Here is a 25490-nt window from a genome sequence, read left to right on the forward strand (position 1 = left end):
TGGAAAGAATATTGTGAGAATAAGAGTGAGAGGAGTTATGAAATTTATAAAGCTAATATATAAATATAATGAAATATATAAATCAGAGTATGAAAATTGGCAATGCAAGCTAAAGGCAATCCAAAAGAATTTTATCGTTATGCCCCAAGCAGAAGAAAGAATGAATGTGAAAGAATAACTTTACTGAATGCAGATTATACTCGAGTGTCAGAAGCAAATGAGATTGTTCAGTTAATGAGTACTCACTTTGCTAAGATATATCAACCTGGTGTATGTAACATGGTGCACACAGCTTCTGCTATGTTGGATGAAGAGCTGTTATATAACCTAGATAAGAATTTGTCTATAGGGACAGATGGAATATCAGTCCATTTGCTAAAAGGAGGGGTGCTTAAGGGTCAAAGCTGTATAACTGAGAGGAGACCTCCACATAGCCTTTAAAGAAATGCGGAGAACCGACCAGGGCTTCTGACCAAATGTCCAAACCTCACCTTCTCGTGGTGCACCCTGTTGGGTATCTACTTTGATACTGAACGAACGAGGATGGGCTGGCAATTTGGGATTTAGCCGACCAAATTGTATTCTTATTGGTTAAACCAAAATAAAAAATGATGGTACAACATGACAAAATTTCATGCCAGCTGGGGCGTCGCCCAGTTAAATAAGGCCCCCGTTGTTTTCGCCAGGGAACCAGGGCGAACAGCGAAAAGTCAGCTACTGGAACAAATCTGAAAACAAACCCCAACTCAACATCACTAGAGTTAAAGATCGGTACTATCAACGTAAGAAGCCTGAATGGCAAAGAAATGGAGCTAGCTGAGGAATTAAATAAGTACCAGATCGACATAATAGGGGTGACTGAAACAAAAAAAGACAAAAACTGGTGAGATCTTTCTGAGCAATAAATACAAAATGTTATATTCAGGCAATGACAATCAAGGAAAAGAAGGAGTAGCCATAGTATTCGACACAAAATATGAGGCTAATCTTCTTGAATGGCAGTCAGTCTCAAGTAGAGTAATGTGGGCAAATATGAGAATGGGGAACTGGACAATGAGACTTATTTGTGCCTATGGTCCCACAGAAGGTTCTACTAAGGTAGAAGTGGAGGAATTTTTTGACGCTTTAGAAAAAGCAACTGACACAATGAAAAAGGAAAAGTTGGTCCTTGGGGATCTAAATAGCAGAGTAGGAAATGATTGTGAGACATATAAAAATATTTTGGGAAAATTTGGAGAAAAGAGCAAAGCTAATAATAATGGCAAATATCTGTTGGATTTCTGCTCAGGACATGGACTGGTTATTACTAACACCATGTTCCAACATAAAAATGTGCACAAATTCACATGGAGAGAAGAGGCTAGGAATAAGAAAAGTCTCATTGACTATGTTATTGTTGATAGTGATGTTTTCTCCCTGGTGTAGGACTCCAGAGTGTACAGAGGATTTGAGATTGGAAGCGATCACTATTTAGTCTTGAGCAGGATAAAATTGAATTTCATATTGAAAAGAATAACATGTAAGAAAGTTTTAAAGCGAATAAAAGTTGAGCAGCTCTCAGATGTGAACTATAGACTAAAATACAGAAAGATTATTGAAAAGAAAATGAAAGAGTTTGAGAACAGGAATCAAACCTTGGAGATTCAGTGGCAAACTCTGAAGAAAACATTGATTGATTCTACCAGAGAGGCATGTGGTGAGGTTGTGTGTAAGGATAAAAAAATCAGAACTCCCTGGTGGACACGGGAAGTTAAAGAGGCAGTGAAGGAAAAGAAGAAAGCATATCAAAAGTTCCTGGCAAATAAGTCAGCATTTACTCTTACAGAATACAGAGACAAATGTAAGAAAGCTAAACAGTGTGTAAAACTAGCTAAACAAAAGTCATGGGAGGACTTTGGCAAGAATATAGAAAATAAATATCAAGAAGGTGGCAAAATATTCTGGAGGTTGTTGAAGCTTAGGAATGGAGGAAAGAGTGCTGTAAAAGGAGTTAGAGATGATAAAGGTGACATGAAAACAGGAGAAAAAGATATCCTTGAAGTATGGAGTAATTACTTTGAAAAACTGCTAAATGAAACAAGCAGTGATGACAGCACAGTGATAAAAAAACACTGACCAGGCATGTAGTCAGGAATACATATCCATACTTGAAGTAGAAAAAGCCACCAAAGGCTTGAAATGTGGAAAGGCAGCAGGTGTAGATGATATTCGACCAGAAATGCTGAAGTATGGTGGTATAAAAGTCTTACAGTGGCTGCACTGCATAGTTCAGAAAGCCTGGACTGAGGGACGAATTCCCGATGATTGGAGTAGAGCCCTCATAGTACCCATATATAAAAAAGGGAAATAAAACTGAATGTGAGAATTACAGAGATATTTCCCTACTGAGTGTTCCTGGCAAGATCTATGCAAGTATACTTAAGAAACGGTTGAGAAGAATTGTGGAAGAACAGCTTGGTGAAGAACAAGCTGGATTCAGGCCAAATAGAGGCTGTCAGGATCAGATCTTCACTTTACGACAAATAGTCGAGAAAGCATGGGAATATAACAAAGATCTGTATTTAAGTTTTGTCAATTTGGAAAAGGCATTTGACAAGGTGCCAAGAGAGAAGCTATTCAATACGCTACAGTTATATGGTGTCAATGGGACATTATATCAAGTAATACTTAGTCTTTACTTGAGTTGTAAGTCAGCAGTTAGAATTGAAGGAAGTACAGGAAGATGGTTTAATGTTAAATCTGGTGTGAGACAAGGATGTACATTATCCCCTCTGTTATTCATTATCTATATGAATCACATTATGAAGGAAAGTGGTATTAAACCTGATATCAAAATTGGAGATGTTAATGTCAGCTCTTTGCTTTATGCGGATGATGTTATACTTCTAAATAAATCTGCTACAAGTCTGCAAGATTCTCTGACTAAATTGAATAGCTGTTGTAATAGATATGGTATGAAGGTCAGCAATAAAAAGACAAAGACAATGAAAATAGGCAGAATCATTGAAAATGTCAACTGTGTTGTGAATGGAGAACCTGTGGAACAAGTAAAACATTTCAGTTACTTAGGCACGATTTTTACTGAAGATGGTAAATTAAATATAGAAATAGACAACAGAATCAGCAAAGCTGGTATGGTGGGAAGTCAATTGAATAAATTCATATGGAATAAGAGAGAAATTAGTCGGAATACTAAATTAGCTGTATACAAGACAGTGTTCAAACCAGTTTTAACTTATGGATCTGAGAGCTTGGTCAGAAGTAAAACACTTGACCAAAGAATAGAGACCGCAGATATGAGAGTCCTGAGAAAGATTAGAGGCGTGATCAGATTGCATCAATGGCAATATCATATTAAAAATGAGGATATTAGGAAAGAACTTGACATTGTCAGCATCCAAGAATGCGTTAGCAGAGCTAATCTCAGGTGGTATGGTCACTTAAATAGAATGGGAGAGACAAGATTAGCAAAACAAATGTTCTCTGCCAGGTTGGCAGGAAAATGACCCAGAGGAAGACCAAGATATAGGTGGATTGATATGGTACAAAGTGCCTTAGACGATAGAAATATAAGATCTGATAATGTTGGAGTCTTGACAAGTAACAGACTGATTTGGAGGAAAATTGTAGATAGGAAGTTAGTAATGATGTAAATTTTTCATGTAGTACTGTCATATCCTGTACACCCCTTGAGGGTACATGGCAGGAATTTGATGATGATTGCTAAAAGGAATGTTCAGCTGAATTGGCTATACCTTTCACATGTTTGTATAACTTAAGTCAGCTCAGGAACGGGAGGAATGTATGATAGTTCCATTGTACAAGGGTTGTGCAAAAAGTGATGTGTCTAACTACTGACCCATCAGTATCTCTGGTGTGGTAATGAAGATTTTAGAGAAGTTGGTAAGAACTTGCATACAGAAATGGGTAGACAAACAAGTTATGCTCTGCAAGGAGCCACATGGGTTTACTAAAGGAAGGTCATGCTTGAGCAATCTGCTTATATTTTATAACTGTTACGACTGAGTTGGATAAAGGGAATGGATACACTATGATAATTTTGGATTTTTCTAAGACATTTGTTAGGATACCACACGAAAGGCTGTTGCACAAACTGGAGATATGGGATTGTAATATACACTCTTCATTTGGATCAGGGAATAGTTGACAAATAGATATCATAAAGTGATATACAGTGGGTGTGAATCTGCTAGATTTAAGGTGACTAGTGAAGTACCTCAATGTTCAGTCTGTACATTAATGACATCAGGCAGGGTCTAACATCAGATGTACAATTGTTTGCCGATGACGTGAAGATAGGGAGGGTAATCAGGGATGCTACTGATATTCAGCAATTACAAAATGATTTGAATAAGCTGGAAATTTAGGCAAACGAAAATGACTGTCAATGTAATGTTAGTAAGTGTAAAGTTATGCACTGTGGCATGATTAGAGTTTCAGCGACATATTAGCGGGGTTATGCTATAAGAAACTGAGGAGACCAGCGATCTTGGCATATTGGTGGATAGGAATTTGAAGTTCAAAGGTCACATAGCAAAAGTCCTTCCAGTCTATATCTCCATAGTTGAACCCCCCCACCCCTATAACAATGACTTGACCTGTATTCATTGTACTAATTTAGCAACGCATGTCTTCCAGATCATGTGTGTGAACTCTCCAGCCTATATCAGCAACCGATTGTATATTTGGTCTTACTGGCTTTTTAACAGGCACCTTCCATCTATATCCTATTCTTTTTGGTTGCAATTCATCTGCCATCATCAGCAGTAACTCCCCCCCCCCACACACACACACATTCTATCTTCTCTGAAAATACTAAAACCTTCACATTCTATTCCTGTAACTACATCATCTGCTCTGAGCCAAGTCTCACTAATGCGTATAACTGTTGCTGAGGTTGCACTAACCAATGCCAAAAACTCCTCCCTCTTGTTCCTGATACTTTTGGCATCAGTATATAGAAACTGCAGCATCCTTTCAGGTTCCCCATCCCCACCTACCTTTACTCCCTAAATTGACCATCCTATTCAATGTTTTTGCTTAAGAGACTAGATTTTGCACATGGTCATTCTCACACTTCACTCATTTCATGGGTGCCTTCACAAAAACTCACCTGCTTCCACCCTAATTGCTTAAAATTTCTTGAATTTGCACTTCAGCATGCTCAGCGAACTAATCTCTCTCTCTCTCTCTAGACACCTAACACCAAACCCATTTAATGCAGTCCATCAACATTGTATAAATCCTTTTTTCCATCAGACACAGACCACAGATTCATAAATCCTACATCATTTCTTCTGCACAACTTACATATAGACCCATTAGCTAGTAATGCCCTCCTCCTCTGTTTGCCTCTATCATAGTGTGGTTGAAGGCTTGCAATCTTCACTTTCTCACTCTTTGTTCATATTTATGAATTTAGGGACACAAAACACACGTGTTGTTTTTATTTTACTGATTAATAATAAAATAATAACTTGACGTTTCAACCCCTGTATTGAGGTCATCATCAGAAGGATGCATGTGTATAAGAGCCAAGCTTCATGCTATTGCACTCTATACAGGTAAATTACATCTACGTTGTTAACTAATCTTTTTTCTTAGCCTGCCCTCTAGTGATTAAAAAAAAAAAAAAAATTACAATAAACTCTAAAGTCCTCACGTACTAGGATGCTTCTGGAATTATACAGTTCATATTGTTATATTAAGATTATCTTCTGGATTTGTACAGTGAGGTTGCTATTGAATGTTCAGGAAAAAAAAACACTTCACCAAGTCTTCTTGTATTGAGATTTTTCTTTGTGGTTGCTATGAAGGTTGCAGATGGGTCCTCCACATTCTTGGAATGGTTAGACCATCATTTTTATTCAGATTCGGATCATGTTTGCGCATTTCACATGCTTCCTTGAATTTCTGCTCGAACCAGGTTTTGGTACGGTGTAGGGACTTGGTACCTTTCCAATCAATTCTGTGGTATGTTTGGAGTGCGTGGTCAGAAAGGCTGGTTTTTCCAAAATGGAGGTATTTTATGTGTTGTTTGTGTTCATCCTTCCCGATTGGGATGGTTCACCCTGTTTCCCCTATGCATGGTATGTTACATGTGCATTGTATTTTGTAAACCCCTGGGTGGGCTAGGTGTGGCAGAGGATCCTTGGAAGAACTGAGTAGGTGTCTTAATTTTGTCAGGGGTTTGAAAGTGGTTTTGATGTTATATGTGTGTAGTGTTCTATTTTTTTGGATATGCCTCTAACATATGGTATAGCAATAGCATTCTGCTTTGTGGAGGATCTTGTGAATGGTTTTTATACTGTATCCATTTTTTATAAAGGTATGTTTGATGGTCTCATATTCATGGTTAAGAGCTTGTTTATTGAACAAATAGTTTAAGCTCTGTGTTTAAGGGTGCTTATGACCCCTAGTTTTTGTGTTGGGTGGTGATAAGAAGTTTTGTGTAGGTTTGCAGTAAACACCCAACACAAAAACTGAATGCTGAATAAATACGAATGCTGTTCACCGTGTAACCTTAAAAGAAAGAGTTCTCACTCTTCAGTTTGGCATCCTCTAACAACTCCTTTGCACCCTCCTCAGAGAATACTTTTCACGTTTCAAATCATTTGTGGCAACCAAGACAGTCATTTCCTTCGACTTACCTTTGCATCCAGAATGTTGTTTTCCATGTTGATGCTTTTTTTGTGAGTGAAATTAGATTTTGTATTGCTCTTCATTATTGTGGATGTGGTATAAGAGTGCCTTATCTGTACTTTTGGACCATGTGAACAAGCATCTATTCTCATTAATTTTTTGTGTCAGGTTTTGATATTTTTTTAAGCATATTTCAAGATTAAATGACAGTTTATTCACAATTCATTCTGTAAATTATATTCGGATTATATATTTTCCTATTCTCCTTGCTAATTATAAAAGAAAAATCCTAATCGTGGTGAAAGCAAAATCCATTGTTAAGTATTTTATTTTATTTTATTTTTATATGTGCAAAGCTGTAGGAAATTCTTTTAAGTGATTTCAAGAAAGGGAAAGGTAGTTGTAGTATTTAGCAATAAAATTCATCATAAAGCTGAATTTCTTCAGCTTTATGATGAAAAATGCCTTTGGTTAATGTGGACACATTAGAAAATAGGAAATTAGAGACTTTTACATAAGCATATGATTCCTAATAATGGTGATGGAGAGTATTAGATTTGGAAACATAAAAATATAGAACTAGTGAAATAGGATGAATCTCGTGAATCTAATACTTCTGTCATCGTTAAAATTCTGTACTAAATCTAATGTCATCATCTTCATCTGAGAAAAATCCATGTATTTCTAAAATGTCATACTGCTTCTACTATGTTAAATATAATTTCATGACTACCTTGTTTATGATGATTTATATTTATTCACCTTTTATAAATGCAGCCTATCATTCTGATATATAAACTGGAAGTTCCATCCTAGTTGAATAAGCTTTGCTATAAACACTTTCCATTACTGTATTTTTTTTTTTTATGTTGAAAATGCTGTAATTTATTTTACATGTTATTTTATTATAGAACAGCTTGCTTCAGTTCCTGAATTATCATCACTAAATCTTGGTCCTTTATTCAAATCATCTCAGCCATTAGAATTAACTGAACTAGAAACAGAATATGTAGTAAGGTGTATAAAACATACATTTAATAACCATATCATATTTCAGGTATGTAGCATACATTTTCAAAATAGTGTAATTTTGTTTAATTAGTTCATATTGACTTTCTTTACTTCCATTTCAAAAGATTTTTAAGATCATTGAGAATTATTTACTTGACGATGAAGGCCTCTGTGGTGCAATCAGTTAGCATGTTTGGCTGTTAACCGAAAGGTTGGTGGTTCAAATCCACCTAGGGGCGAATGCATCAGTTCATGTGGCCTGGTTGGCCAAGTGGTTAGCGTATCCACTCTCCAGCCAGAAGGCTGCGGGTTCGAATCCAGCCATGGGCATGGATGTTTGTGATTATCTGTGAAAGTACTAGTGGTGGTCGGCGGTAGATGGCATTGGTGTGGATGATAAAGGTAGTTGCGGTAGTGGAGACAGAGGGTTGTAGAGCAGATGCCCTCCCTCAATGAGTCTTTGAAATCTCTGGAGGTGTTGTGTAATAATAATAATAATATAAATTCCAGTGCATATACTTTTAACTGTGGATGAGTTAGCCAGTCTTATATGGAAGTTGGAAGGTCCCCCCCCCTTTCTTCAAAACAGATATACTTTCTTCATGACCCTTGCCTCTGCCATAATTCTGGTCATTCCAGGCCTGTGTGTGTATCCACACACACACACACACACACACACACACACTTGATTACAAAAATTGTCTGCATTTTACGTATCCCTTGTCATTGCAGTACTCTCAATATAATGAGCACTGAAAAGTCCTGATTAAAACTCATAGACAGACTGCGTTCTAAAGAAAAAAAAATCACTATGGCAAGTTCTTTAGTACAAGAAATTATTCCTGCAGTCCCTACGAGTGTGCTTTTGTGAGAATCAGAATCTGAAGCATTTTGTATCATTTAGATTTTATATTTCAGTTTATTTTCACAAAAACTGTACTGATGATTAGTTAAATAGTGCCTTATGCCCTACAGGAAACTGAATAGTCAGCTCACAAATCATAAGGAAGCTTTTTACCTTGGGTTTATTATACATTAAAGATACCAAGAAATTTTATACTTGGTTTTAATTCTCTTTCCAAGGAAGCAAAACAAAGTTTTGTACTTGAAATATATTCACATCTGAGCTACTTGTACATAGAGGCTGATGACTTCACATCACTTGCCTTAGTATGTATCCCATAATGCAAAGCACCCCCCCCTTTCAGGTGTGTATAATGTAATGCATAATGGGAATGGTCACTATCTAGACCGGTTTTGACCTTTATTGAGGTATCAACATAGTGACCCTTTCCATTATGCATTGTGTTATACATGCCTGAAAGGGGATTGTGCTTTGCATTATGGGATACATACTAAGGCAAGTGATATGAAGTCATTAGCCTCTATATACAAGTAGCTCAGACGTGAATATATTTCACGCACAAAACTTTGTTTTGCTTCCTTGGGAAAAGGATTAAAACCAAGTATAAAATTTCCTCATATCTTTAACGTATCACAAATCATAGTTGAAGTTTTTCATTTGCCTCAGAGAAAGAAAGTAATTAGTGATATCTGCATAACCTGTGATGAGCAGATGTTTTCTAGTTATGTGTGGTTTGAATTTTTTTCCCCTTTGTACTTGTTTTTCTGATGAAGCAGTTGTTATAATTATAAAATATTAGCACAGTGTTATTAAACAGTATATATCTACCAAAAAAAATCATTAACACCTTTTATTCCCTTATAGGAAGTAGGCAAGGCCTTTTTAACGCTATCTAGCTTTTGGAGACTGAGTGGGTAGTTCAGTCTCCAGTAGTAGCCAATCAGAGATAGCTGACCCATGCCTATCACTAATTATAAGCAGCAACCAATGAAGAGATGGACAAACAGATGCTGCCATCTCTTGGTACCTAATAACAAGATATGTTATTGTCTGAAATGATGTGGGTTCTATAGTTGCTTTTCTTGAGTTTCTTTGAGAAAAAAATGGCTTACCCATGACTGAGATTGACCAACTCTGGAACCAGTCAAAGAAAGGCTTAGAAAAAGTTCTTCCAGTCAGTGACCAGACTTTAAATTAAATCTAACTTTGGGCAGCCTAGCGCAGAGGATGCAAATACCATTTCCACTGAGTTACACAGGCTTATTTCTCTACTATTAGCATGATTTTCATTAATATAATACAGACTTGAACCATTGAGATGAAGCTGCATTCTTTCTGTTATTTTGATAGTATTTATTATATATTTTTTATCACTTCTAATGGGTTGATAAGCTTTTAAATATTTTCCTCTTCCTTACATTTCTATCTTTTAAATTTCTGTTCATATGAATGGAAATTTAAAGAAGTCTGTGAAATTTTGTTTAACTGACCTAATCTTAATAATAATGGTGGCTTAAAAATCCCAAGAATTTGGATGGCACACCTTCAGCCTAGAAAACTTGAACTAAGAAAACTTAGTTCAAGTTTTGCAGCAAACACTGACTCGAAGCAATTTTTCAGCATTTATTGGCCACCATCCATACTGGTTTGTTCTAATTTATATGTATAGTTATATAAATAAAAAAATTTTTCTGTAAACATGTTACTCTCTAGCTTAATTTAATTTAATTTTGTAACTTAATCGATAATATATAATAACAGGACTCTAGCTTTGATGTAGTAGTTTTTTTTTTTCACCAGAGGTCACACCAGTATTAATGGTTGACTAAATCAATGTAATTTCAGCATACCATGTAGATTGTAGTGCAGCTTGTTTCTTTGTATATATGTATATACTCCAGATGACCTTAATGTAAAAGTCGAAACATTGAGTGATTATTTTTTTATATTAAACTAAAGTTTTACTCTAACAGTGGTTGTTTCCATAATTTTTGAAGATGTATTCTGCCCAAAGGTTATTGGCATTAGTGAATCATGGCTTACAAAAGATGATATAGTGCAATAGAATGTGAAGAGTATGGTGTTTTCAGGAAGGATAGAGAGAAAAGAATGGGAGAAGGAGGAGATTATTGATAATAGTTGAGGAACTGCAACCAAAGAGAGTAGGAGTTCAACTGCAGGCCAGTGAAAAAGCACATTTGAGGCTATCTGGTGTGAGACAGAGGGTAACAAAACAAAATATACAGTTGGTTGCTTCTGTAGACCAGGGATGTTAAGAATGATGGGGATACTATGCATTGACAGATAAGCTCAATGAATGTGGGGAGAGGGGGGGAGCAGTAATTATTATGTGGGTGACTTCAGTTATATGGGAAAATGAATTGGAAGAAGTAAAGGATACTTGGGAGGAAGGAAGTGGAATTATGCAGTTTCTGAGGATAATTACCTGAGGTAGCATATGATGGAATGTACTAGGCATTTCAGAGTGCTAGGTCTATAATTGCATAAGAGAATTTGTCTATAACTAATGTGACCGCATTGCTACTAATTGGTGAGAGTGATCATATTGTCTTGACATGGGAAGTGACTAAATGTGTGGAATTTTCAGTTAAGAGGATCTATATATATTGAATTAAAGGGCAGGTAAGTATGACAAACTTAGCAGATTGCTTGGAACAGTGCCATGTCATGTGAAACTGCAAGAGCTGGATGTTAATAGTGCGTAAAAAGTGGTAAAGGGGATATTTGAGGGAAGTAATAGCATACTACCTAGAGTCAGGAGGAAAATCAAGTGGGAGTTAAATGGATGAATACCATCATTAAGCAGGAGCTGCAATAAAAATTTGTGGAGGGTATATTAGGAAAGGTGACCGGCAGGCACCAGATCAGTACAAAGCACAATCCAGAAAAGTAACCAGTATGATAAGAAAAGCATAATCAGAATATGAAAGGAAATTAGCAATATGGCCTAAAAATAATTCCAAAGAGTTCTTTCGGTGTGTTACAAGTGAAAGGAAGAATATGTATGACAGAATGATTTTAATGAATGTCAATAGTAGGGACATAACTGAATCAAGCAGAATAGTAGAATTACTAAGTGAATACTTTTCAAATGTCATTCAGGTAGAGATATTGCAATAACGAGAGAGAGAGAGAGAGAGAAGCAAGGGCTTATATGGAAATACAAGTAAATGAACGAGAGGTACATAGGATATTACAGAACCTTGATGTGAATACAGCTAAGGGATTACATGGTATACAGCTCAAACATTAGAAGGTGCTAGGGAATTTCGTAACCTAACCCTACTTTTTCTATGTAATCTAAGTCTCGTATAACGCGATTTATATAACACGGCATTTCTATGGAACCTAACATCCGCGTTATACGAGGGTTACCTGTATATTAATCCCATACACAAATGATCAAGAGACCTATAAGCACTTTTTTTTTTTTTTTTGAAAAGTTGTAATTGTTTGGGAATATTTTATGAGGAAGGCTATTCCACAGGACAGAGGTGGATAGAATAAAAGAGGAAGAGAAGAAGCAGATTTGGTGTGTTTGCATTTGTACAGTAAAGAAATTCACTGGAGCAGTGACCATGTACCTGTAGAATAGATCCAGTGCTGAAATACTGTGAGAGGTTGAAGGGAATCTGTAAAAGAGGGATCATCATTGAGCTTAATTGCTCATCTCTGGACATCAAGGATTTTAAGGGAAGTTTTAAGTGCACTATCCCAAACATATGAGCAGTATTCTAAGCACAGACAGATTTGGGATTTATATATATAGTTAGTTGAATGCCTAGTTTCTAGGATGCTGAGGAAGCTATTGATGCGATGTCTTTATGCGAGGAGAGACTGGAGGTATACATTAGTCCAAGCAGAGAAAGATCTGATCTTGATTTGTGTATTGCATGTTAGTGAGGACAAGGGTAGGTGAGCTGCGATCTCTTTTGTGAGAAAAAAGATAAACTGTATTTTGGGGGCATTGAACATGATAAGATTGTCCTTGTCCCATTGAAGGATAGTATGACTACAGGGAACGACCAGTGAGAAAGCTGGCTACCTAATTACAGAGGATGGCAGGGAGACCAAAGAAGGGAAATTTGTTAAGTAGTGGTGGTGGGCAGTGTAAACTACCTGGTCAGCTGTCGATCTGGAATGGTGGAATCCCTAATGGTGGTCACTGATTAATTGATGGGCTTCTGAGTAGTGGAGGAGTTTGCTATTGATTACTTTCTCCATTATTTTGGAGAGGACTGAGGTGATGGTGGCAATTGGTTTATATTATGATGCAACAGTTGGCTTCTGTCACCCATTTTAGAAGGATGAATATCAGATTGCTTCCATGCATTGGGATATGTATACCAGATATGTGTAATAGATTGTAGAAACAGTGCAAAATGGGTGTTAATTCTGGAGCACAATCTTTGAGAACAATTAGAGAGATGGTATCAGGACCAAGACTTTTTAGTATCCAAGTTATTTAGTGGTTAGCAGAAGTTGCATCCAGAGGCTTTAGTGAAGGACCAGGCATAGCTTCCATTTGGACTGGAGGACAGTTTATTGCTGTTGGCATTTATGAGATTAGATTTGGATCTGTTGATGGCTGATTTACATATGTTGAATGATTTGGTGTAATCAAAGTAGTATGAAGTTGGAGTTCTTGAAGCCAGCCATTTGCAGGAAACTTTTTTGCTTCGACTGTTTTAGAATACTTTGGGTTGAACCAGGGCTGTTAAAACGGATGAAGACTATGCCTTGAATTGGGAATGAAGGTCTTCTTGCCAGTGAGAATAATTTCTGTAACTCATTCACAGCAGGTGTTAGTGTTAGATGGGTGAAAACGATAGTCAGACCAAGGAAAGGTGGAATAGAAATTCCAAAGATCATCCCATTTGGCTCTTTTGTGATGCCAGAGGATGCGAGTTTGGGAGGGGATGTTCTGTGTGAGAGAGATGACTTGTATAGTGTATTTGGAAGGAGAACTAGTCAAAAAGAGATCCAGAGTATTTGGAGAGTGAAGCAGGTTATCAGGAATTTGAGTAGGTAGATGTATGATTTATGTTCAGTTGTTACTTATGTCAAAGACTTCTGCTTCTCATCTAGCTTGTTCAGTGGTGTTGGAATAGATGAACCAGTTGGAATTGTGAACATTGAGGTTGCCCAGGAAGATGACCTTACTATTTGGATAGCTGAATTGTTGGGTTTTGTGGAAAGGATTACGTGGATCAGAATGGTGACCAGTGTTTGGACACCGGTGAATGCAACAAATGAATGTGACTAAACGGGGCAAGGAAACTTTGAGCCAGAAAATGTTAAAAGCAGAGAATTCTCAATTACCTATTCTCTGGCAGTGTTGGATTTCACAGTGGCACAGGTGCTGCTCTTGTGGTGAAAAGAATCATGTTCTATAGTTTGTCCACTGGATGTGGACAATAGGAGATGTAGTTGAATTCTGCTGCATTTTTGTCCTTTCTTTTAAGCTTATATGGTGATCCGAATGCATTTTTGATAATTATGGAGACAACTACCGTGTTTGAATAAAAACTTTAGTTTAATATAACTAAAATCATAATTCAACTATAGTTGAATTCTGGTTTCTTTCAGGAATAGGATGTCTCGTCTGGAAGTGGTGGTGAATATCATTTATGTTTGTGTTAATGCCACAAATGGTGGTGAATTCAATATGACAGTGACTTTTGTTTTGTTTTTTTAGTGACAAGATTCTGGCTTGGTTTATGTCTGTTTGTGAAGCGACTTTTTTTTTTTTATGAGATTGGTTTATGAGGGAGATACATTTTTGTCGTAGTATTACTCTCTTTGTTTTAGGAGCCCTCATAAGTTTAACTGTGATTAGCTGGAAAAATATAGTGGGGACATGCAATGAGAGAGATACCAAGCAATTTTAAACCTGGTTTTACTCCATTTTTTCCAAGTAAGCAAACAGACAAAGTCTTGCATAAATTGCAGGTACAAACTTGACATTTTGTCTGTTTGCTTACTTGGAAAAAATGGAGTAAAACCAGGTTTAAAATTGCTTGGTATCTTTAACATAACTTAAAAATACTTTCTACATGCAATGAGAGGAGACACTTTTGGACATAATTTCCATACAGAGAGAAACCAGTCTCTGTACAGTGACATTGCCTCTTGAGGCCAATCAGACATTTGCCACTTCAGACCTCCAATAAGCTTGGCAGTGGTATTCCACAGGGCAATGAAGAATGTCTACCACCTACTGTCTAGTTGGCATTTCATCCAACTAGGAAGATATCATTTTGCAGTTGAAATGCTCACTGCAAAATGCCAGAGCCCTTTTTGTGAAAACAGGTCAAACTGCAGGAAGGCAGAGTTAACTTGAGAGGGATAGGCTGTATATTGTACATCCTGTCCTTTAGTGACCCATTATAGGATTAAAACAAATTTTTTTGCTTAGTTATTTGTAACTACTGCCTGACCACAGAAGCGAGAGCTGTCGTTGGCAAACTGCCAAAAAGTGTCAATTCGTGTTGAAGGGAAGGAAAAAATAAGCCAATGCACAATTGGTCACCAATACGCAAAATTACGTGCTTTATACGTAAAATTTCCCAACTGTTATACAAACAAAATAGTTACCATTTTAAAAACTATAATGATCATAAAAGATAAGTTAATTTTCCAATGTAATAATTTAATAATATAGGGGAGTGCTGTTTTCCTACTTGTATATGAAAAATGAGACTTCTGCATTGATATAGCTCATCATTTCCGTACATCTAGCTTCCTTTGATAAAAGTGCAATGAAGATTACACCCAGTCTGGATAGTGATCCTTTTGATAATCCCATTTCTTGTCTAGTATAATTTCCCTATTTTGCTAATTTATTAAAATCCACTAGCAGTTAACTCTTCTATTCCTGTCAGTTATGTATCAGGTTCTTCTTAATGGTTCTTAAGCACTATTAACATCCTAGACAGGATTTGAATGCAGGTCTTTCCAACTGAAGGCATTATGGAAACTAACTGAGATGGCGAGCTCTTGCTGTATATTAGGTAGTTTTATTAAATAGTTTTCTTCTTTATCTAATTAATAAAACATAGGTATCCAGGTTTTTTTTTTTTTTTTAGACTATTATTAACCAAATCTTACTGAAAGAATAAAACAACTTAAGAGATTGATTTAGAGACAAAATAAATTCAAACATAATGCCATTATACCCAGAGATTGTTGGAATAAGTGAGACATGGTTAGATGAGGACAACATCCTGACAGGAATAGAGATGGAAAGGTATAATGTGTTTTGTGAGGATAGAAGGGGTAAAAAGGGAGGGGGAGTGCTATTGATGATAGAGAAAGAGTTATGTCCATACAAGGTAGAGATGCAAGAGGAAAATAGGGCCAGTGGTTTTGAGGCAGTATGGTGTGAGATAGAGGTGAATAGAATCAAATACTTGGTGGGATGTGGTTATAGACCTGGTAATGTGGATGGTGGTGAAATGTTTAATAAGCCAAGCAAATAAGAAAAGGGTGATCATTTTGGATGATTTTAATTATGGCAGTATAGACTGGAATGAAGAGATAGCGACTGGAAGTAAAGAAAATGAGTTTCTTGAGTTTTTGAGGGATAACTACCTCAGACAGTATGTAACAGAGGGCACACGAGGATTAAGGGTCTTGGATTTAGTCATCTCATCGGAGGATGTAATTATCAATGAGGTGTCAAATCATCCACCAATTGGTGAAAGTGACCATGAGGTGGTTACCAGCAGTGCAAGGACCCCTGTGAAAAAAGGGTATATGTGGAACTACAAGGGGGGGGGTGATTATGAAGAGCTCAGGAGACAGCTTGCAGGTGTAGCATGGAATGAGGAGTTAGCTGGAAAAGAGATCAATGCAGCTTGGGGGATTTTCAAAAACTATTTAGTAGATGCAATGTCTAAATGTATACCATGGGTGAGAAGGTTAAATAAGGTGGGTGTGAGATGGATGAATAAAGAGATTAAGCATGCAATACAGAGAAAAAGGGCATTGTGGAGGCAGCATAAGAGAAGTGGAAGTAACCAATTTCATAAGATCTACAAAGACCAGGCAAGGAGGGTGACTTGGTTGGTGAGAGTAGCTAAAGAGAGGTATAAACAGCAGTTTATACCTCTCTTTTTTTTTGATTTATTGGTGTTTTGGATTCAATTTAATGGACTTAAGTGTGTTTAATTTTGGTATATTATTAGAGCTTTATTAACGTGGTTAATGTACTAAAGTGTTTTATAACATAATCTATGTCGGAAGTCTCCGCTAGATGAATTCGTAATGAGTAGTGTTCGTGCAAGCTCCAGATAAGATAAGTATCATTTTCAGTTATCGATACAAATTACTTAATATTGTGTAGTTTTGTTTTGTTTGCCTTGCGTATTTTAGTGCGTCTATTTTTGGTGTGTTATAACGTTTAATTTGACAAAACACGTTACAGATAAATATGGCACCTGTGCGTAGGAAAATGGCGGCCAGTAATGAAGGTTCGCCATCGTTATCAAAGAACGGTAGCATAAAAGAAATGAGTCAGTGTACTAGCTGTGAAATGTACGCTTTGCGGAGTGCGGTCGGAGTGTGGTTAGATGATGATAAAGGATTGAATGTGTGTAGAAAATGTAGGGAGAATGAGGAATTGAAGTGTATTTCGGATTGTGAGTGTGATATTTTTGTCAACCTTCAAAATGAAGGAAATAGGGATATGACAAGAAACGGCAAGGTTGTACATGAAAATTGTGAGAGTGTGAATGTAGAAAGTGTGAATGATAGTATAAATGGTTTCTCAGAAAACAAAAAAGATGAGATAGATGCATTGAGTGAGATCGCGTTGTTGAATAGTGCGATAGAAAGAGCAAAACAGCAGCTAGAGTGCATGAACAAAAGTAGACTGAATGAACCAACCAATAATAAAAGGTATGACAGGAAAAATAGACGTATGAATGGGAACATGAACAAAATGAAGTATAGAGTGCTGTATGGAGACTCGTTAGTACGAGGTGTGTTAGTAGAGGATTTGACAAAATCGTACCAACCTGGTGCGACCATAAAGGACGTAACTGCGTCTATTAGAGAGCAAAAGGAAAGGGTGAAAGAAATGATTGTTGTGGCAGGTACGAATGATTTGAAAGGAGATAAAATGGAAATGATAGAAGACCTGAATGAATTGTTTGAGGTAGCAAAAGAAAAGAGTGAGAGAGTTAGAATGATTAGTCTTTTGCCACGGTATGACAGTGAAATGTTTAAAAGGAGGGCTATAATTGCAAATGACTTTATGCGTGGGTTATGTATGACGAGTGGTGTGGAATTTGTGGATGTGTGGAGTGAGTTTGATGGGCGAAAGGATCTATATAAGATGGATGGCTTGCATTTGAATGGTTACGGTGTAAGAAGACTTGAGAAAGTGTTGCTGAATGTAGTGGATGTGCAAATTCAGGGAAACTAGATTTGTTAGGGGGGGAGGGTAGAGATACAGTCCTTATGGAGGCAGTTGAATATAAGAATGAATATAATATGCCAGAGCAAATAAGAACAACAAATCAGAGTGGGATAGTTAATATAAGGCATCAAGGTAGGGTTGGGGCTAATGGGGGTCTTAAATTCATGTACACTAATACTAGGAGTATTAGGAACAAGAAGGAAGAGTTTTTGGCCATGGTTGGCACTTCCAGACCACAGGTTATAGGTATTAGTGAAACATGGCTGACTGTAGATGATATAACTAGTGGGATTGAATGTGATGGGTATAGTGTGTTCAGGAATGACAGAGAGAATAAAATGGGGGGAGGAGTATTGTTGATGATAGCTGATGAGCTCCAGCCAAGGAGAATAGAAGTTGAATTGCAGGATAGAGAAAAGAGCACATTTGAGGCCATTTGGTGTGAGATTGTGGCTAGCAGAACTAAATATACAATTGGGTGCTGCTATAGACCAGGTGATGGAAAAGATGGTGGTGACAGTATGCACAAGCAAATAGAAGAAATGGGTGGAAGGAGGGTGATTATTATGGGAGATTTCAACTATGGTCGCATCGATTGGAGTGAGGAGAGGACACACGGGAGGAAGGAACTGGATTTTATGCGGTTATTAAGGGATAACTATCTGCGACAGCATGTAATGGAAAATACTAGGGGTCAGAGAGTGCTTGACCTAGTAATTACATCTGAGGATTTGGCTGTAACAAATATGACCACATTGCCACCAATCGGTGAGAGTGATCATAGGGTCTTAACTTGGGAGGTGGCTAAAGGTGTAGAATTTTCAATTAAGACAGGGTACATGTGGAATTATCGGGCGGGAAAGTATGACAAGCTTAGGAGTTTGATTGGTTCAGTGCCATGGCATGTACAACTGCAAGGACTAGAATTTGATAGTGCATGGGAGGTAGTTAAGAAGTGCTTGCATGAAGCAATGGCTGACTGTATACCTAGAGTCCGAATAATAAATCAAGTAGGGGTTAAATGGATGAATAACACCATTAAGCTTGAGTTGCAAAAAAAGAAACAACTATGGAGGGAATTTAAGGAGAAGGGTGACTGGCAGGCACATGAACGGTATAAAGCGCAGGCCAGAAGGGTGACGAGTGTGGTAAGAAAAGCAAAACAGGATTACGAAAGAACATTGGCCATGCAGGCTAAAGAGAATCCTAAACAGTTTTTTAGATATGTAGCAAGTAAAAGGAAAAATGTACATGGCAGATTGATTTTAAAGAATGCCGATGGTAGGGAGGTAACTGAATCAGTTGAGATAGTTGAGTTACTGAGTGAGCACTTTGCAAAAGTATATCATCCAGGTGGTGACATTGCAGAAACGAATAAACCAGTAGATTATACGGGAATTGTGGTTAATGAAGTGGAGGTGAGTAGTCTATTGCATAACCTCAATGTCAATACATCTGTGGGATTGGATGGTATACCAGCTCGTGTTGTACGAGAAGCAGCTAAAGAATTGTCAGTACCCTTGACCATTTTGTTTAATTTGAGTCTCGGGTCTGGGTTAGTCCCGAGCGGGTGGAAAGAGGGGAAAATAGTTCCACTGCATAAAGGTGGTTCCAAGACTGCTGTTGTAAATTACCGACCGATTAGTATATCAGGAATCATTGTCAAGGTCTTAGAGAAAATAGTCAAGAGGAAAATACAAGATTGGATAGAAGAAAATGGGATACTGTATCGGGGACAGCATGGTTTTGTGAAGGGTAGGTCATGCCTCAGTAACTTGCTCACGTATTATAACACAGTGACGGCTGAACTGGATAATGGGTTTACGGTGATTCTACTGGACCTTGCCAAGGCCTTTGACAGGATTCCACATGGAATTCTAATCAGTAAATTGCAGCATATGGGAATGGACATAGGGTTGGTGAGATGGATAGGAGGGTGGTTGACGGAGAGATATCAGAGAGTGGTTTACTCGGGAGTAGAGTCCCCAAGACGGCCTGTGACTAGTGGTGTGCCACATGGATCTGTTCTTGGACCACTGCTGTTTAATTTGTTCATAAATGATATAGGAAATGATCTGAGAGGAACAGTTCATTTGTTTGCGGATGATGCGAAGTTGGGTAGGGCAATAGTGAATGCAGATGACGTCAAAATTTTGCAGGATGATTTGGATAGATTGGAGGTCTGGGCTAAGGAGAATGGATGTCAGTTTAATGTGGCAAAATGTAAGGTTATGCATTTTGGAGTGAAAAGATTGGCGGCAGTTTACTGCATTGGTGGAACCCTGCTCCAGGAAATTGATGAGGCACGAGATTTAGGAGTGTTGGTGGATAAGGAATTGAAATTTAGGGGACACATTGCAAAAGTGACCAAAACAGCTCACCAAATCACTTGGTTGCTGAAGAATACGTTGACAAGCAGAGACAAGCAGGTTATTGTTCCTCTCTATCGAGCCTTGATAAGACCCCATCTAGACTACTGTGCTCAGATTTGGTCACCTAGGTTTCTTCTTGATGGGGAGGAGGTGGAGAGGATCCAGAGGCGAGTGACCAAGATGATAGCAGGTCTGTGGAATGAACCGTATGAGAACAGGTTGAGGATTTGTGGGTTGCAAAAATTGGTTGATAGGCGGAGGAGGGGAGATATGATTGAGACATTCAAATTACTGAAGGGTTTCTATAAAATTAATTCAGAAGATATTTTTGAGAGCAGGGCTGGTTGTTGGAGGACTAGGGGACATCCATGGAAACTGGGCAAAAGTGTGGTTAGTAAAGGTGTTAGAGCTGGGTTCTTTACTTTTAGAGTAGTGAATGAGTGGAATGTGCTCCCTGAGTCTGTAGTGGATGCTGTGACAGTGAATGAGTTTAAGGCGAGGTATGATAGATACTGTATGAATGTCAGATAGTTGTGATGAATATGATTGGGGCTTCCCTCGATGAGTCTAATGACTCCCTGGAGTTGCCCGTAATAATAGTAATAAGAGAAGTGGAAGTAACCAATTTCATAAGATCTACAAAGACCAGGCAAGGAGGGTGACTTGGTTGGTGAGAGTAGCTAAAGAGAGGTATAAACAGCAGTTAGGTAATGAAGCCAAAAAGAATCCTAGGGAGTTCTTTCGATATGTAGCCAGCAAAAGAAAGAATGATTATGGAAGGATGACATTGATTGGAGGAAATGGTATAAAGACAGCTGTTGCAGAATGTGTGGTGGAGATACTTAATGAGCAGTTCATAAAGATCTTTCAATCTTGTGAACGTGACTTCATGGAAAGATTAAGAGCAGTTGATGATGGGGAGGAGAGACTGACTGTAAGTGAGCAAGAGGTGTTTGGGGAGTTGAGTAAACTAGATGTAAATAAGGCTGTGGGACTTGATAATATATCACCGCGTATTCTGAAGGAATATGCCAGAGAGTTGACACCTGCCTTGACATATATTTTTAATACGAGTCTTGCACTTGGTCAAGTTCCTAAAGAGTGGAAGGAGGGCAGGATTGTGCCACTTCATAAAGGAGGTGATCGAACTCAAGCATCGAACTATAGGCCTATCTGTGTGTCAGGTGTTGTGGTTAAGTTGTTGGAGAAGCTTGTGAGAACTAGGATCTGGAGTTGGGTTAACAACAATGGTATAATCTTTGATGGACAGCATGGATTTGCTAAAGGGAGGTCATGTTTTAGTAATCTACTTACTTATTATAATAAAGTGACTGCTTCCTTGGACAGAGGAGAAGGATACACAGTAATATACTTGGATTTCGCAAAAGCTTTTGATAGAGTGCCTCATGATAAGTGACAGTCACCCTAGAGCAGATGGGGTTGGATATTAGATTAGTGCATTGGATTGGAGACTGGCTATCTGATAGGTATCAACAAGTTGTGTATGGGAGTGCAATATCCAGGAAAAGGAAAGTCACTAGTGGAGTGCCTCAGGGGTCTGTTTTAGGGCCATTACTATTTAACTTGTATATTAATGATATTGGCAAAGATTTGAATGGAGATATTCAGTTGTTTGCAGATGATGCAAAGTTGGAATGAACCATAAAGAGTAGTGAAGATGTTGTGGCCTTGCAAGAAGACTTGAATAAATTGAGTGATTGGGCAAGCAAATGGAGATGTGAGTTCAATGTTGCAAAATGTAAGGTTTTGAAATTTGGAAAACAAAGATGGGATGCAGAATTTATGCTTGTTGGAAGTAGAGGAAATAAGTGATCTGGGGATGATAGTGGATAAGGATCTAAAATTTAGGGGACACATCACCAAAATTGTGAAGACAACACAAAGACTTCTCGGAATGATGCGGAGGACATTGACGTGTAGAAGTAGGGAGGATTCTTGTTCCATTGTATAAGGCTTTGATTAGGCCACACATGGACTATTGTGCCCAGATTTGGTTACCTGGTTTTCAGAAGGATGAAGAGATGTTGGAAAGGGTCCAAAGGCGACCGACTAAGATAGTTTCTGAACTCTGGAATGTCGAGTATGAGGGAAGATTGAAAAGATGTAATTTGCAGAGTCTAGTGGAGAGAAGGAAGAGGGGAGATATGATAGAGACCTACAAGTTGGTAAGGGGTTGTTATAGGATCAATGGTGGAGAAGTTCTACAGAGAATAGTGGGAGATCAGGGGAGAACCAGAGGTCATCCCTGGAAACTGTATAAAGAGAGTGTGAGTAGGGGAGTGAGAGGAAGGTTTTTTTTGTGCAGAGTTGTGAGTGATTGGAATGCCTTGCCTGAGAGTGTGGTGTCTGCAGGGAGTTTGAATGTGTTTAAGACACGGTATGATGAGATGGGTGTGAGATAAAAGGACCTCCTAGATGAGTCTTTGACTCCATGAGGTCTTGTTTAATAATAATTATGTACCAGATATGTACTTTATGTACCATCATTAGTATATTTTGTGGTACATGAATGATAAGTGCTACATATAATTCAGTCTTATGTAACTTTTCTAAAACAGCCCTTAAACTTTACAGCAGAAAATACAAAATGCAAAAATCGGCAAAATGGCCATAAAAATTAACAAAATATAAGCTGGTCAGAAAATTAATACCCATTTTTATTTGTTGTAATAATCACAAAATGCTTTAAGAACAAATAAACAAAAAATCAGTTTAAATCAGTCTTTTAGTATTTGCTAGCCTGTTTGGCTATGTGGTTAATGTATTAGCTCTCCAGCCAAAAGGCTACGGATTCGAATCCCATCACGGGCATGGTTGTTTGTGATTGTCTTTGAAAATACTGGTGGTGGTGGTGGACAGTAGATGCGGTTGGTGTAGATGAAGAGTTGTAGAGTAGGTACCCTCCCTCGAGGAAATAAAACTGAATGTGAGTTACAGAGGTATTTCCCTACTGAGTGATCCTGGTAGGATTTATGCAAGTATACTTGAGAAGAGGTTGAGAAGAATTGTGGAAAAAAGCTTGGTGAAGAACAAGCTGGATTCAGGCTAAATAAAAGCTGTCAGGATCAGATCTTCACTTTACGACAAATAGTTGAGAAATCATGGGAATATAACAAAGATCTATATTTAAGTTTTGTAAATCTGGAAAAAGCATATGTAAGGTGCCAAAAGAGAAGCTATTCAATACATTGCAGTTATATGGTGTCAATGGTACATTGCATCAAGTAATACTTATTCTTTATTTGAATTGTAAGTCAGTAGTTAGAACTGAAGGAAGTAAGTACAGGAAGATGGTTTAATGTTAAATCTGGTGTTAGACAAGGATGTACATTATCCCTTCTGTTATTCATTATCTATATGGATCACATTATGAAAGAAAGGGGTGTAAAACCTGATATCAAAATTGGAAATATTAATGTCAGCTCTTTGCTTTATGCAGACAATGGTATACTTTTAAATAAATCTGCTACACGTCTGCAAGATTCTCTGACTAAATTGAATAACTGTTGTAATAGATATGGTATGAAGGTCAGCATTAACAAGACAAAGACAATAAAGATAGGCAGAAGCATTGAAAATGTAAACTGCATTGTGAATGGAGAAACCTGTTGAACAAGTAAAACATTTCAGCTACTTAGGCACGATATTTAGTGAAGATGGTAAATTAAATATGGAAATAGACAGCAGAATCAACAAAGCTGGTATGGTAGGAAGTCACTTGAATAAATTTATATGGAATAAGAGACAATTTAGTCGGAACACTAAATTAGCTGTATATAATACAGTGTTCAAACCAATTTTAACTTATGGATCTGAGAGCTGGGTTAGAAGTAAAACACTTGACCAAACACTAGAGACCACAGATATGAGAGTCCTGAGAAAGATTCAGGGCACAAACAGATGGCATGAATGTCAATATCATATTAGAAACAAGGATATTTGGAAAGAACTTGACGTTGTCGGCATTCAGGAATGCGTTAGCAAAGTTAATCTCAGGTGGTCTGGTCACTTAAACAGATTGGGCGAGGAAGATTAGCTAAACAAATGTTCTCTGCCTGCAGGAAAAAAGACCCAGAGTAAGACCTAGACATAGGTGGATTGATATGGTAAAAAGTGCCTTTGAAGATAGAAATATAAGATCTGATAATGTTGTAGTCTTGAGAGATAACAGACTGATTTGGAGAAAAATTGTAGATAGGAAGTTAATGATGTAAATTTTTCAAGTAGTACTATCATATCCTGCATCCCTTGAGGGTATATGGCAGGAATTAGATGATGATGATTTCCATATTTTGTACACTGGCACTTTGAGAGCCTGTCTATCTACTTGTCTGGAATTTGGCCTTCTAAGTTATCCCATGTGGCAATTTTTCATCTTTTATAGATAAAACTCAGTACCTCAACAGTCAAACTGTTTTCCACCCTCACTTCTTTATAAAAGAAAAATCTTGCTCATCCCTTAACTGCATATAAAAGTTAACTTCCACAGATGGTCCCCTTGTCTTTCCTTCACCTTCCATATAATGAAAATTTTCATTGACAATATCATACAACACCCTTTCAGAAGTTTATCATAATTTTCCCCTGTTTACTCATGTCTGCATTCCACATAACTCTATCCTCATGATCTACATTCCATAACCTTAATATCATATTTGTAACTCTTCTTTGTATCCTTTCCATAGTTACTTTACTCCTTTTCAACCCAGGACACTAAATCTGAATATAGTTGTCCAAATTTAGTGTCCTTGTAAAGAGGCTGCTTCAGCATCAAGTTATCTTCTGAGTTATACTTGCATCTTATGCTATGTGACCTTTGCACTTGAATTCACTTGGCATCAGAAGCCTGGAGAAATTACTTCTTGGTATGAGACTTGATGCAGAGAATCAGCAAAGCTAGATCATCAAAGGAGGAATGGGGAAAATGTGTGTGAAAGTTCAGCTATGGTATACAAACGTGAAAAAGATATAAATGCCTTTGAACATGGTTATGTATGTGATGTAGGAATGGAAAAATATACTTTGGGTTCAGACCTTTTAAGTATGTCTGGGGAGGGAAAAGAGAAAATTCTAGAACAAGACCAAATACATTGCATATCTAATTATAAGAATA

General features: G+C 37.5%; 1 protein-coding gene across 2 annotated transcripts in view; it reads left to right on the top strand.

Annotated features, from left to right (window-relative positions):
- Positions 1-25490, top strand: part of gammaCOP (coat protein (coatomer) gamma) — a 406638-nt gene that overhangs the window by 309598 nt on the left and 71550 nt on the right. For both annotated transcript variants that reach the window (XM_090390747.1, XM_090390756.1), the window contains exon 18: positions 7575-7720. In XM_090390747.1, the coding sequence (XP_090246873.1) occupies positions 7575-7720 (146 nt within the window). The remainder of the gene's footprint in view (positions 1-7574; positions 7721-25490) is intronic.

Source organism: Typopeltis vanoorti, chromosome 1, assembly GCF_054136105.1.
Source record: "Typopeltis vanoorti isolate ZY-2024b chromosome 1, IOZ_Tvanoo_1.0, whole genome shotgun sequence".
In the NCBI taxonomy this organism is placed as follows: domain Eukaryota; kingdom Metazoa; phylum Arthropoda; class Arachnida; order Uropygi; family Thelyphonidae; genus Typopeltis; species Typopeltis vanoorti.